The sequence below is a fragment of the Carcharhinus amblyrhynchos genome, chromosome 18, assembly GCF_965287045.1.
Source record: "Carcharhinus amblyrhynchos chromosome 18, sCarAmb.v2.hapA, whole genome shotgun sequence".
In the NCBI taxonomy this organism is placed as follows: domain Eukaryota; kingdom Metazoa; phylum Chordata; class Chondrichthyes; order Carcharhiniformes; family Carcharhinidae; genus Carcharhinus; species Carcharhinus amblyrhynchos.
In genome coordinates, this window is record NC_137341.1 from 2,701,811 (window position 1) to 2,715,783 (window position 13,973).

Genomic DNA, 13,973 nt, shown 5'->3' on the forward strand with positions numbered 1-13,973 from the left:
AATGAACTTGTCTCCATCACACTTCCTGGCAGCACATTCCAAACTGTCACTACTCTGAGTAAAAAAATGTTGTTCTTTGCGTCCCCCCAACCTCCTGCCCCTCACCTTGAACCCATGCCCGCTCATGACTGACCCTTCAACTAAGGGGAACAGTTCCTCCTTATCCACTCTGTCCACGCCCCTCAATCTTGTATACCTTGATCAGGTCAGTCTTCTCTGCTCCAACAAAAACTATCCAAGCCTGTCCAGCCTCTCTTTATAATTTAAATGTCCATCCCAGGCAGAATCCTGGTGAATCTCCTCTGCACCCCCTCCAGTGCAATCACATCCTTCCGATAATGTGGCGACCAGAACTGCACGTGGCACTCTAGCTGTGGCCTCACCAAAGTTCTACACAACACCAACATGACTTCCCTGTTTTTGTAATCTATGCCTCGATTAATAAAGGCAAGTGTCCCATATGCCTGTTTTACCACCCTACTAACATACCCTTCCACCTTCAGAGATCTATGGACACAAACACCAAGGTGTCTCTTCCACAGAACCTGCCTAGTGTCATGAGGTTCATTGAATACTTCCTTGTCAAAGTGTATGACCTCACACTTTTCAGGGTTAAATTGTCACACATGCACACGCACACACGTACACATAGTGAAAATTTCTGTTCTCTCAATCCATTATAAAATAAGTTCTCCTGCAAACCAATCATTTCTTTGGACAAGCAGTTCTTTTTCTGAAACAATCCAACAACTGGTGATTTGCATTGACCCATTTTTTTTCTGAAATCTCCTTTCATTCCAACGTTTTTTTATACTTGCAAGATCAATTCTCAACCTCCTTTCCATGGCGCTGTCTGAATGGATATTGTCCCAGACTGAACAGTTAGAACAACAAAGAAAATTACAGCACAGGAATAGACCCTTCGGCCCTCCAAGCCTGCACTGACCATGCTGCCTGTCTGAACTAACAACCCCCTACCCTCCCGGGGACCATATTCCCTCTATTCCCATCCTATTCATGTATTTGTCCAGACATCCCACAAAACTCACTATCATATCTGCTACCACTACGTTATTCCTCTAACTTTCTGTCGGCACGCTTTTCCCTGCTTACCCCTTTTAAATATACTCGATAAATACTCTTGTCGCTTCTATCAACATTCATGCTTGCGCAGCTAAGGTGCAATTAACAAGACTCTTTCTTCAATTTCCATGCTAATTATCATTTCTTTGCGCTAAAATAATCCTGCTGTACTTGACTATCTATTGGGAAGGTTAACATGTGAGGTGTCGCTAAATACAACCGATTTCATCCCTCCTGGGTCAGTGCGGTCTGGAAATCTCAGCGTTATGTTCTTCCAAATTTAATTTCTCCAATATCATATTTGTTTTTTGCACTTCCCCAACATTAGCACATTTCAGCATGGCGGGAAAGTGGAACTGAGCCACGACAGATCAGCCATGATCTTATTGAATGGCGGGGCAGGCTCGAAGGGCCAGATGGCCTACTCCTGCTCCTATTTCTTATGTTCTTATGTTCTCAAATCTAATACATTGAAGCGCACATTTAGTTCAGTTTGTGTGTGTGTGTAATCAGTTTAATTGTCCAATTAAACTGTTTAATTGATTGAGTCTTCCTTTTGTGAAGATCTGATCCAATTAACATCCTCAAGGTAAAACTGTTGAGTCAGGGTTATTCCCAACTTAACCTACTAATGTCCAAGCCTATATACTTAAAAGCACAACTTCTAGTTTTGAATTCCTTTATAATTTTATTTATCACGAATTTCTCCTGCTCGATCTTCCCTCCATCAACAGGAAATTATCTGTGTCCGATAAGAAAATGTCTTCATAGTTCTGTTACTCTGCTTTTAATTCAAACACCTTCCAAGCGTTCCAGTTTTTTGAGACAATCAAGGACAGTCATTCAACTGTTTCTTCATTTATTACTTCTGATACCAACTCAAACAGTTACAACTTACTGAACTTTAACTCGAACCGAACATCAACTCTCAACTGAACTTTAACTCTTAAACTTTATATCAACTTGAACTAAACATCAACTTTAAAACCAGATGCAGGTCATAAAGTTAATTACAAGTTGACCAGAAATCCCAGCATATTTAACTCAGCCACTGAAGCCATTTTAAAGCAACTGTTGCCATTATTGCTGTAGCCGTTCTTTCTCTGTCCACAGCTCCAATAAAATATTACTGGATCTGCTTTTAACTGAAGGCAAACAGCTTTCAGTAGAACAGACCCAGCTGAAAAATACCATAACCTGAATACATCCTTTAGCCCATAATTTCCCTGCCAGTTTCTTTTGGAGGCTTTAGGAATATTTCTCACTTCATTATTTTATCAATAATTACTTTTTTATCTTTATTAAAAATGGCTGATAGACTAAATCTTGTTGCCACGTTGACAAAATGTAGAAGAAAAATATATCTTTCTTTACCCATTGCATTTGAGATCCATTGTTGTGGTTTCATTGAAGCCTCTTGTCAACAGGAGTCTCGCCAATGTGATGACACTCTCCTGTATGTTTATGAATATCACGTTTTTCACGAATACCGTCAAGTCCATAGTATTCCTCATCCAATACCTCTGCATCCTTTAACAGAATTGTTAACCCATAGCCAGTGGGGTGTGCGTTTTTCTAATTCATTCATGAGCCAGCATTTATTGCCCATCCCATTGTTGATGTTGTTTGATAATTTAAATCCCAGCTGCCACTCATACCTCTTTACCTCTGCCTGGACATGATAAATCTTAAAGATATACAATAATGTCCCGATTCTGTAAATTGCAGATCTACCCAAATCAATCAATTTATCATATTTTGCACCTGACTTTATTTGGGCCTTGAGACTTAACATTGGAGGTATTTCACTCGATAATTGTGAGTACCTCCACTAAATTGCAGGATCATTCGTCTCGTGGTTTCAACATGTTACCGTCACCAAACCCGAAATGATTTTGAGGAGAGAACTACATGTATTTTCTGCAAATTTGCAGACGACGTAAAGCTGGGTGGTGAGGTGAGCAGTGAGGAGGATGCAGAGGTCTTTCAATGTGATTCCGATAAGTTGAATGAACGGGCGAATGAATGTGGCGGGTGCCTTAGAAGGAGGGGGGAGCGGCAAGAAGAATGGAAAGTGGAAAAGTTAGAGGTGAGAAAGGAGGATGATAAAATGGATGAATGGGATGAAATAAAATGAATGAGGGTGGATCTTCACCTTCACCTTCACCTGCATCTCCTTCAGCTGGTCGGTTGCATTTGCTGCTCCCGATGCGGTTTACTTAATATCGGAGAGACCAGATGCAGACTGGGTGAACACTTTGCTGAACACCTTGGGTCTGCCCGCAAGCAGGACTCGGACCTCCCTGTCGCTTGCCACTTGCACAAGCCACGCTACCCTCCTGTTCACATGGCCATTGCAATGTTCCAGCGAAGCCCAGCACAAACTGGAGGAACGGCACCTCATCTTCCAATTGGGTGCGTTACAACCTTCTGGACTCAACATTGAGTTCATCTTCAGAATGTGAACTCTCCCCTCCACCTTCACCCCATTCCCATTTTATTTCATTTTGTTTTATCTTACTTATCTATTTTATCACCCTTTCTATTATAAAGCGGAGGTTGATACCACCCCCAAGAACTAACACTGAAAGAGGAGTACCTTGCCTTTTAATCTGTAAGAAGTGTGTGTGAAGTGGTGTGACCTGCTCTTCAGCACCTTCTAGTGGTTAAATACAAAATAACTCCCTGATACTCATTCCAAAATCAGCAAGTAACTATTTATCTAACAGTGAACAAATTAACTAAACTCTGAACAAACCAAATAAATCCCTTCTATTAACTATTCTGAACAAAACAAGATTTTAATGGTCCACTTTTCAAATAAATACAATTCCCACCCATTAAAAAAAAAGAATTTAGTCACTCTCTAAATTACTATTAGGTTTTGTGTCTTCTGGAATATTCTGGGCTTTCGTTACATAGAACACAGAAGACTACAGCACAAACAGGCCCTCCGGCCCACAAGTTTCGCCGATCACATCTATACCTATCAAGCCACAGAACTATCTGTAACTTCCAATGCCATTAGATCCCATATACTCATCCAGAAGTCTTTTAAAAGACCGCAGTGAGTTCGCCTCTACCACCATCAACGGTAGCCGATTCCACTCACTCACCACCCTCTGAGTGAAAAACTTACTTCTGACATCTCCTCTGTACCTGCTCCCCAGCACCTTAAATCTGTGTCCTCTCATAGTGACCATTTCAGCCCTGGGAAATAGCCTCTGAGAATCCACCCTATCTATTCCTCTCAACATCTTATAAACCTCTATCAGGTCGCCTCTCAACCTTCATCTCTCCAGGGAGAAGAGTCCCAGCTCCCTCAACCTATCCTCATAAGACATGCCTCCCAATCCAGGCAACATCCTTGTAAATCTCCTCTGCACCCTCTCAATAGCTTCCACATCCTTCCTGTAGTGAGGCGACCAGAACTGTGCACAGTACTCCAAGTGGGGTCTGACAAGGGTCTTATAAAGTTGCAGTTTTGTTGATTCTTCTGCCTGGAATTTTCTTCTTTGGTACTTTTTGCTCACAGATGGTGCTTTCTCTAAGACGTAGCATCATCTAAGAGAGCCGGCGATTCCCTCACTCTTCTCTTGTTTTAGAAAAAATTATTAGGGATAGGATTTATAGTTATTTGGAGTGTAATGAATTGATTAGAAATAGTCAGCATGGTTTTGTAGCGGGTAGGTCGTGCCTTACTAACCTTATTGAGTTTTTTGAGAAGGTGACCAAAGAGGTGGATGGGGGCAAGGCAGTTGACGTGGTATATATGGATTTTAGTAAGGCGTTCGATAAGGTTCACCATGGTAGGCTTCTGCAGAAAATGCAGATGTATGGGATTGTGGGTAATCTAGGAAGTTGGATCAGGAATTGGCTATCAGATAGGAGACAGAGGGTGGTGGTTGATGGTAAATATTCATCATGGAGTTCGGTTACGAGTGGTGTGCCTCAGGGATCTGTTTTGGGGCCACTGTTGTTTGTAATTTTTATTAATGATCTGGATGAGGGTATAGTTGGGTGGATTAGTAAATTTGCTGATGACACCAAAGTTGGAGGTGTGGTAGATTGTGAGGAAGGGTGTCATAGTCTGCAGGGAGACTTAGATAGGTTGCAGAGCTGGGCCGAGAGGTGGCGGATGGAATTTAATGCGGAGAAGTGTGAGGTAATTCACTTTGGTAGGAGCAACAGATGTGTCGAGTATAGGGCTAACGGGAGGACTTTGAATAGTGTGGATGAACAGAGGGATCTAGGTGTATGTGTACATAGATCCCTGAAAGTTGGGAATCAAGTAGATAAGGTTGTTAAGAAGGCGTACGGTGTCTTGGCGTTTATTGGTAGGGGGATTGAATTTAGGAGTCGCAGCGTCATGTTGCAACTGTACACTACTCTAGTGCGGCCGCACTTGGAGTACTGTGTGCAGTTCTGGTCCCCGCATTACAAGAAGGATGTGGAGGTGTTGGAGAGGGTGCAGAGGAGGTTTACTAGGATGTTGCCTGGTATGGTGGGGAGGTCCTATGAGGAGAGACTGAGGGATTTAGGGTTGTTTTCGTTGGAAAGAAGGTGGCTAAGAGGGGATCTTATTGAAACATATAAGATGATTAGAGGTTTAGATAGGGTGGATAGTGATAGCCTTTTTCCTCGGATGGAGAAAGCTAGCACGAGGGGGCATGGCTTTAAATTAAGGGGGGGTAGCTACAGGACGGATGTCAGGGGTAGGTTCTTTACCCAGCGGGTGGTGAGGGATTGGAATGCCCTGCCTGCTGCAGTTGTAAATGCGTCTAGTTTGGGGGCGTTTAAGAGATCTCTGGATAGGTTTATGGACGAAAAGGGATTGGTATAGGCTAGTGGGTCATTGTTTTTGTAACTGGTCGGCGCAACATCGTGGGCCGAAGGGCCTGTTCTGCGCTGTTATGTTCTATGTCATGACATATCAATATTTCCTACGATCAATCTCCTAAGCACAGAGAAAGCACTGCCTTTGAACAGGACCCCCCCCAGCTTTTACAATCTTACAGACACCAAATTCTAACTTCCTCCCAATCTACAATTGCTGTCCCCAACTTTGCAACATTTCTCAAGTAATGAAGGTGAGGGTGGGTATATTCTCAATGCTAAGCACTGTTAGAATTTGAAGAAGTGTATTTATTTCACTACTTTAATTTGTGCAATGGAATGACGCCCCCCCCCCCCCCCCCCGACACACACACACACACACACACACACACACACACACACACACACAATCACTTGTATAATCCATGCCTCCTCTTTGATAAGAGGACGTTCAGCAAAATGAAACAAAGCCACCTTCACAGCGGGGCTGGAGGAACGTATCTGGGACCTTGGGTGTCATCCAGGAGCTGGCTGTGTCTGGAGTGAATGGACTTCTCTTCCACTGTGGCTGTGTGACGTGTTCTCCGGGTGACTGAGGGGGACGCAGCAAACCTGAACGTGAGGGAACCCAGACTTCCTTCACAGACTTGTCCCACATCGGGGAGAAGTCAAAATCTGCCAACTTGAAAACAAAAGTAAGGACAAAGCAAGCGGCAGTCAGAAATCTTGCTTTCAGACACAACACCAAACATCTAAATTAGAAGGCTCTTTCAGAGAGCTAGCACAGGTGTGAGGGTCGAATGGCCTCCCTGTGGGCAGATGGATTTTCTGATTCAGTCACCGAGGGGCCTTGATCTGACCGTGTGCATTGTGTGTACTGCACTGCCATCTTGTGGCAAACCAATAAATTGCAGTGCACAATTTGAACAGTTTTGACAGATACTTGGGATATTTTACTGACACCTCTGTCCAAGTTTCGCGTGATCCTGCTCAAGACCAATGGAGAATGGCGTTCTGAGCCTTGCCCCCTCCCAGGATCGGGGCAGACGTGCCACTAAAATGCCGGAGTTTGACTTAAGCTTTTAAGTTTATTTATTGGTGGCTTACATTAATACTACAAATCCCCTGGTCACCACACTGGTGCCTGTTCAGCTACACCGAGGGAGAATTTAGCATGTCCAATGGACCTAACTTCACAATGTAAGGCTGTACTTCACACGTTTTTCACCCCATGACCCCACTTTGACACTGGAACATTGATATGAGCTCACAGTGAGAGCGGCTCCTGTGTTTTGCACGTTAACAACTGTGCCTGCCCCTCAGAGTTAACGGCGATGTACTTGCTATGTATTTAAAAAGTTTGCAGGTTGCTTCAAGAACTGGTCACGTGATTTGATGGTGATGTCATCAGGGTGTGTGCTCAGGCTTTACTCACAGTTTTGTTCTTGATACTATGCAGAGAGCAGCTCTTCAATAAAACCTGCTGTGTGGTGTTTGAATCTCTGTGTGCAAACCGAGACTGGAATTCTCCCCAAAAAACTCATTGCCGAAAAATCCCATCTGGTTCACTAATGTCCCTTTAGAGAAGGAAATCCGCCATCCTTACCCAGTCTGGCCTACATGCGAGTCCAGAGCTACAGCAATGTGGTTGATTCTCAATCGCCCTCTGAAATGTTGTGGAAATCTACTGAGTTAAAGGGTGACCAGGGATGGTAAATAAATGCTGCCCCTGTCCCAGGAATGAATTAAAAAACATGCACACACTGACACACAACCATGTGTTCACAAAAGCATTCATTAAAATTCTACATTTCGCAGACCGCAGAAGTATCATGGTTTTTCCTCAGTGCTTCACTACAGTTCAATGAGATTTTGAGGGTGCGAAAGACTGGGTAACATTTTTCACTTGTGTCTCAAGCCCAGGGTCAGCCATGGCTCAGTGAGTGGCTCCCTTACCTCTGGGTCAGAAGCTTGTGGGTTCAAAGATCAGGGCTGGACCTTTGGCTTCTGTCCTGAGGGCACGTTCTTTGGGATGAGACACTAAACTAAGGCCCCACCTGCCTGGCAGGGCGGTATAGAAATGGCACGCTGCTTTTTCAAAGTGTAACAGAATCCCTACGGTGCAGAAGGCGAACGTTCGGCCCATCGAGTCTGCACCGACCACAGTCCCACCTAGGCCATATCCCCATAACTCGATGCATTTATCCTAGCTAGTCTCCCTGACGCTAAGTGGCAATTTAGCATGGCTTATCCACCTAACCTGCACATCTTCAGACTGTGGGAGGAAACCAGAGCACCCAGAGGAAACCCACACAGACATGGGGAGAATGTGCAAACTCCACACAGTGACCCGAGCCGGGAATCGAGCCCGGGTTCCTGGTGCTGTCAGGCAGCGGTGCTAACCGTGGTGCCACCATACTGCCCCAATAGTAGACCCTGGGGGTAGTTTGGAGAGGGAGGGGAGGTTCTCCCTGCCCAGCATCTACTGTCTCACTAACATCCAGAAAAAAAATGATTTGGTCATTGTCACATTCTGTTTGTGGGAGCTTGCTTTGCGCAAATTGGCTGTTGAGTTTTCCGCATTATACAGACATTTGGGCTTGATATTCAAATGGCTGCTGACATTGTATCCTCCATCTTCAGAGTCACGGCAGAACAGCCCATTCACACCATCAAAATGGACAGAAATGAATGCTTTCCCAAAGATTTTTATAAAGTTCTGATCCAGAAGTCCCTCTTTGAATCTGACCCGAATTAAAATCAAAAGCTTCACCATGTTTGATATCCTCGCACAGTCCAGTAATTTAAAGGCAGATACTGATTCTGGAATTTCCCAATGGAATCACTGTAATCTTGTACAAAGTTGGTTAAACTCTGCGATGCATTCTTTTATAGAAGACTCAACCATTTTTCTCAATTTATCAAAGTCCGAATTAGGCGTTCAATTAGTCATCTTCTCATGTAAATTTTATCCATGAATTTCAGGCAGATGTCCAAACCTCCTTCATGGTTCGGTTCCTGAACATCTCCTTCCGAGAACACTCTGTAACTGTTCTTGCTCCTGGCAGGCAGTGAAAGCTCCAGATCCAACCCTTCCTTTCTTCTTCATAGGGTTGTAACCTGTGTCCATACGTAGATTTTATTTTTCCATCGATTATAAGGTACTGTGTCTCAAAACAGTGGAGGAAAATAATATCCTGCAACCAATACCATGTCAGTCCTTTTTGTTTGACAGTTCTTCAATTATAGTCTTCTCCAGAAAGAAAACTTCAGTACGAAATACCAGCCTTCTGTCTGCAAACAAATCTTATTCTCTAATCTTCACTATCAGGTGACCATCTTCTCCTGTTACCAATTGTTAGTGGAATTCCTAAGATGGGATTAAGATGCTTTGGTGGAGACAGTTTATTGTCACAGAATTTAGCTCTCTGCTTAACTACATTGCGTTTCATGTGTTTTTTTTATCGACATAAGTTTAATTAACCAATCACTGCCCAATATTCATCAACAGAACCTCGTTGATACTAACAGCAGGTGTACCCCCAATACTGCTCGGGCGTACTCGTGTTTCTTTACACTGACTCTGGTGGAATTTAAGATTGGAGGGGAGTTTGATGGTATTCCTTTGTCTGCTGCCCTTGTTCTTCAAGGTGGTAGAGAATGAGGTTTTGGAAGTGGCTTGGCAAGGTGATACAGTGGAGTTTGTGGATGCTGCCATTGTGTGCTTGTGGAGGAGAGAGAGATGGCCAAGTAGGCTGCTTTGACCTGAGTGGTATCAAGGTTCTGGAGCGTTGTTGGAGCTAGATTTATCCAGACAAACTGGAAGTATTATTATCCATTCTTGGGCATGGACAGCACTGGCTGAGCCAGCGTTTGTTGCCCATCCCAAATTGCCCTTGAATGGTGTGACAATACTGTGCCTTTAAGAAATGTATTTATGATATTTCTTGTGCCGGATTTGTTTTAGCAGTCCATTCTATTAACTAGTGCCTCTGTCTGTAACCCTATTGTTACTGCAGCAGCCTAATTGACCTTAATTACTAAAGTGTTTGTTCTAATTTGGACAGTTGTTACTTTAGTGTTTTCCCCTGGGATTTTTCAGTAGGGTTTGATTAGGTTGATTGACATGAATATCATGTGACTGGGCTGACACACAGAGCTCGAGTCAGTTACTGCTTGGGATCTTTAGAGAGAAGAAGCTCTCTTTCTTGATTTTGAGACTGGGATCTGCCAGAAAATGGGTCTCTTTCTCAGAAGTTCTGCTGTTTGGGAATGGATCTTTCTCCAGAGGCTGCTGTATGGGAGTCTGAAGACAGGTGTCTTTCTGTATCTGTCCAGAGGGGTCAAAATGAAAACATTGTACCCAGGTGAGCATGTCTGTCTTTCTGCTAACTGATTCTGAAGAAGGATTTATGTCTATTGGGATATTGCTTATGTTGGAACCATAGAGATAGCTCGCTATTGAATTATAGTTTAAGTATCTGAATTGATAAAAGTTGTGCTAATTCTTTTTGTTATATTTTAACTGTGTTGTTAAATAAATTTTGTTTTAATAAAAGCTTCCTAGTGGGGCAATTAAATCATATCTGGAGCGAAACACTTTATGCTTGCCCTGATACCAAACTCAAAAATAGTTAGGGTCTAGGCTAATTTCGTAATATACCTTGGAGTTTCTGATCTGGTCCCTAACAACAGAGAGGCTTGCTCAGCTATTTTAGAGGGCGGTTAAGAATCAACTGCATTGCTGTGGGGTCTGGAGTCACATGTAGGTCAGACCAGATCAGGATGATAGATCTCCTTCCCTAAAGGAGATTAGCCAATCAGATGGGATTTTACAACAATCTGATCAGTTTTTACAACAATTGACAATTTCACGATCACCGTTACTGAGATCAGTTTCGGTTCCTGATTTATTAGTTGAATTGCTGTGGTGGATTTGAGGCCACCTGGTAAGCTTTGTAGATAGTGGCGGGCTTCGGCAGTCACAGTGAGTTACTGACCTCTGAATTCCCAGCCTTTGTTCAGTTCTGGCAGCCACGGGATTGATGTGACTAATCCAGTCCATTCCTGTCAATGGTAATCCCAGGATGTTGACAGTGGGGAATTCAGCAATAGTGAAGCCATTGAATCTCAAGGAGAGATATTTAAATTCTGTCTTGTTGGAGATGGTCATTGTGTGGCATGAATGTGACTTGTTATTTATCTGCCCAGGTCTAGTTATTGTCTGGGTCTTGTTGAATGCAGGAATAATGCTGAACATTGTGTAATTATCAGTCAACGTCCCCACTTCTGAACTAATGACGGAAGGAAGGTCATTAATGAAGCAGCTGAGAGGAACGCCAGGGACAGCCACAAGGGGCAGTACAGTAACACAGTGGTTAGCATTACTGTTTCGCAGTGCCAAGAACCGGGGTTCTATTCCCGGCTTGGATCACTGTCTGTGTGGAGTCTGCACGTTCTCCCTGAGTCTGCGTGGGGTTCCTCCTGGTGCTCCGGTTTCCTCCCACATTCCGAAAGACGTGCTGGTGACATTGACTCAAACAGGTGCCAGGCTGTGGCGACAGGGGAATTTCACAGTAACTTCGTTGCAGTGTTAATCTAAGCCTCACTTGTAACTAATAAACTTTTAAGTTATCTTTTTACAAGGTGACCCCATCGTTCAGCTACTGACTTTGTAACCCATCCATTATCTATTCAGTTGTTTCTGTGAGGATACATAAGATGTACATCATTTAATATAGAATCTCTGCAGTGCAGAAGGCCATTCAGCCCATCGAATCTCTACCGATGACAATCCCACCCAGGCCCTATACCCATTACCTGACATACTTGTGCTCCTAATTCCTCTAACCTATTCATCCCAGGACACTAAGGGGCAAGTCCGCATGGCCAGTGCACCTGATCTGCAGATCTTTGGAATGCGGGAGAAAAGAGGAGCACCCGGAGGAAACCCACGCAGACATGGGGAGAATGTGCAAACTCCACACAGTGACCGAAGTCGTGAATTGAACCCGGGTCTCTGGAGCAGTGAGGCAGCAGTGCTAACCCACTGTGTCACCCTGTGTTCATGCAGGGTTCATATATATTGTTGGATATCATCAATCTGATTTTTCTGCAGAATTGTATCACTGAAAAAACATGTTTCTTCTAAATGCAGCATGAAGTGACAGGAGCTGAGCCTTTGGATGATTTGTATGATGCACTGGGTGAAGTTCTCAGATCAGAAGAGCTAAAGATGTGTCACAAAAATTATTTTCTGGTATGTGTATCATTTATACAAAAACATTTACTACAAACCGAATGGAAGTAGGATTGTAACTGTTCGGATCAGGATAAAGTTCATAACAATACACACATTAGAACACAGATGACTAGAATTCAATGATTAAATGTGTTAGGGCTGTTTGTTACCTCTGTCTTAATAAATAGGTTTTGTTGCTATGGGATACAATTTCTATTGGGTCATGCTGGCATGCCGCAGCTTTCACTCTTTAATACAATTTGAACACAGAACATAGAACAGTACAGCACAAACTGGCCCTTCGGCCCACAAGTTGCGCCAATCATATCCCTACCTACCAAGCCATAGAACTATCTGTAACTTCCAATCCCATTAAATCCCATATACTCATCCGGAAGTCTTTTAAAAGACCCCAGTGAGTTCGCCGCCTCCACCACCACCGACGGCAGCCGATTCCACTCATCACCACCCTCTGAGTGAAAAACTTACCCCTGACATCTCCTCTGTACCTGCTCCCCAGCACCTTAAACCTGTGTCCTCTCGTAGCGACCATTTCAGCCCTGGGAAATAGCCTCCGAGAATCCACCCTATCTATTCCCCTCAACATTTTATAAACCTCTATCAGGTCACCTCTCAACCTTTGTCTCTCCAGGGAGGAGACCGAGCTCCCTCAACCTGTCCTCATAAGGCATGCCTCCCAATCCAGGCAACATCCTTGTAAATCTCCTCTGCACCCTCTCAATAGCTTCCCAACTAAGTGCTTCCATATTTTACTTTTGAATGATATAGCTCTAATTTTAAGATTATTCTCCTATTCTTAGACTCACACAATCCCTACAGTGCAGAAGGAAGCCATTTGACCCATCGAGCTTGCCCCAACCACAGTCCCACCCAAACCCTATTCCCATAACCCCACATATTTACCCTGCTAATAATAAAGGTCAATGTATCGTGGCCAATCAACCTAACCAGCATATCTTTGGACTGTGGGAGGAGACCAGAGTACCTGGAGGAAACCCACACAGACACGGGGAGAATGTGCAAACTTCACACAGACAGTGACCCGAATTGATTCTGGGTCCCTGGCGTTGTGAGGCAGCAGCGCTAACCCCACTGTGCCACCCAACTTTCCCCCAGGGGAAGTAGATTTTCCATATTTGCTCTATCTGGTGAAACTGCTGAACCCCTCCAAGTTCAGAATATCCATCCTGACTCCACAAACTAGATGAACTTCAGCGTTGGCTTGCCTAAAATTCTCAAAAATAGAGCAAATCTTCGAGCGCTTAATAAACCAGACCCCCAAGATAAAGGCTAACATTCCATTAGCTGCCTTAATTCCCATTGGTACCTTTCAATTAACTTTTATCTTTTACAGATGATATGAAAATTGGTGGAATGGTAAATAGTGGAAAGGATAGCCTTAGATTGCAGCTGGTCAGTGATGAATGGAATTCAGTCTGGGATAAGTGCACCTAGAACAGTTGTGGTAAGGGAATATATGATGAATGGCAAGACTCTGGGGAACAGAGAGACCTTGATGTGTCTGTACATCAGTCTCTCAGGGTAGTTGGATAGGTGAATAATGTGGTTAAGAAGGCACAGCTTCATGGATGCCCAGTCTAGACCTGTTTTGGAGTCTATCTCATTGAGCACACACACCACAATGGAGAGTATCCTCAGTGTGAAGGCAAGGCTTCGTCTTCAAGGATTGTGCAGTGGTCACTCCTATCAGTACTGTCATGGACAGGTGCATTTGTAGCAGGCAGGTTGTTGAGAATGAGGTCTGTATCATTTTCCCTTGTGTTGGTTCCCT

At 43.8% G+C, this 13,973-nt stretch overlaps 1 protein-coding gene across 6 annotated transcripts in view; it reads left to right on the forward strand.

Moving 5' to 3' along the window:
- The window catches only part of eef2kmt (eukaryotic elongation factor 2 lysine methyltransferase), a 49,964-nt gene that overhangs the window by 3,804 nt on the left and 32,187 nt on the right, over positions 1–13,973 (forward strand). For all 6 annotated transcript variants that reach the window (XM_080206266.1, XM_080206263.1, XM_080206262.1 and 3 more), the window contains exon 4: positions 12,077–12,178. In XM_080206266.1, the coding sequence (XP_080062392.1) occupies positions 12,077–12,178 (102 nt within the window). The remainder of the gene's footprint in view (positions 1–12,076; positions 12,179–13,973) is intronic.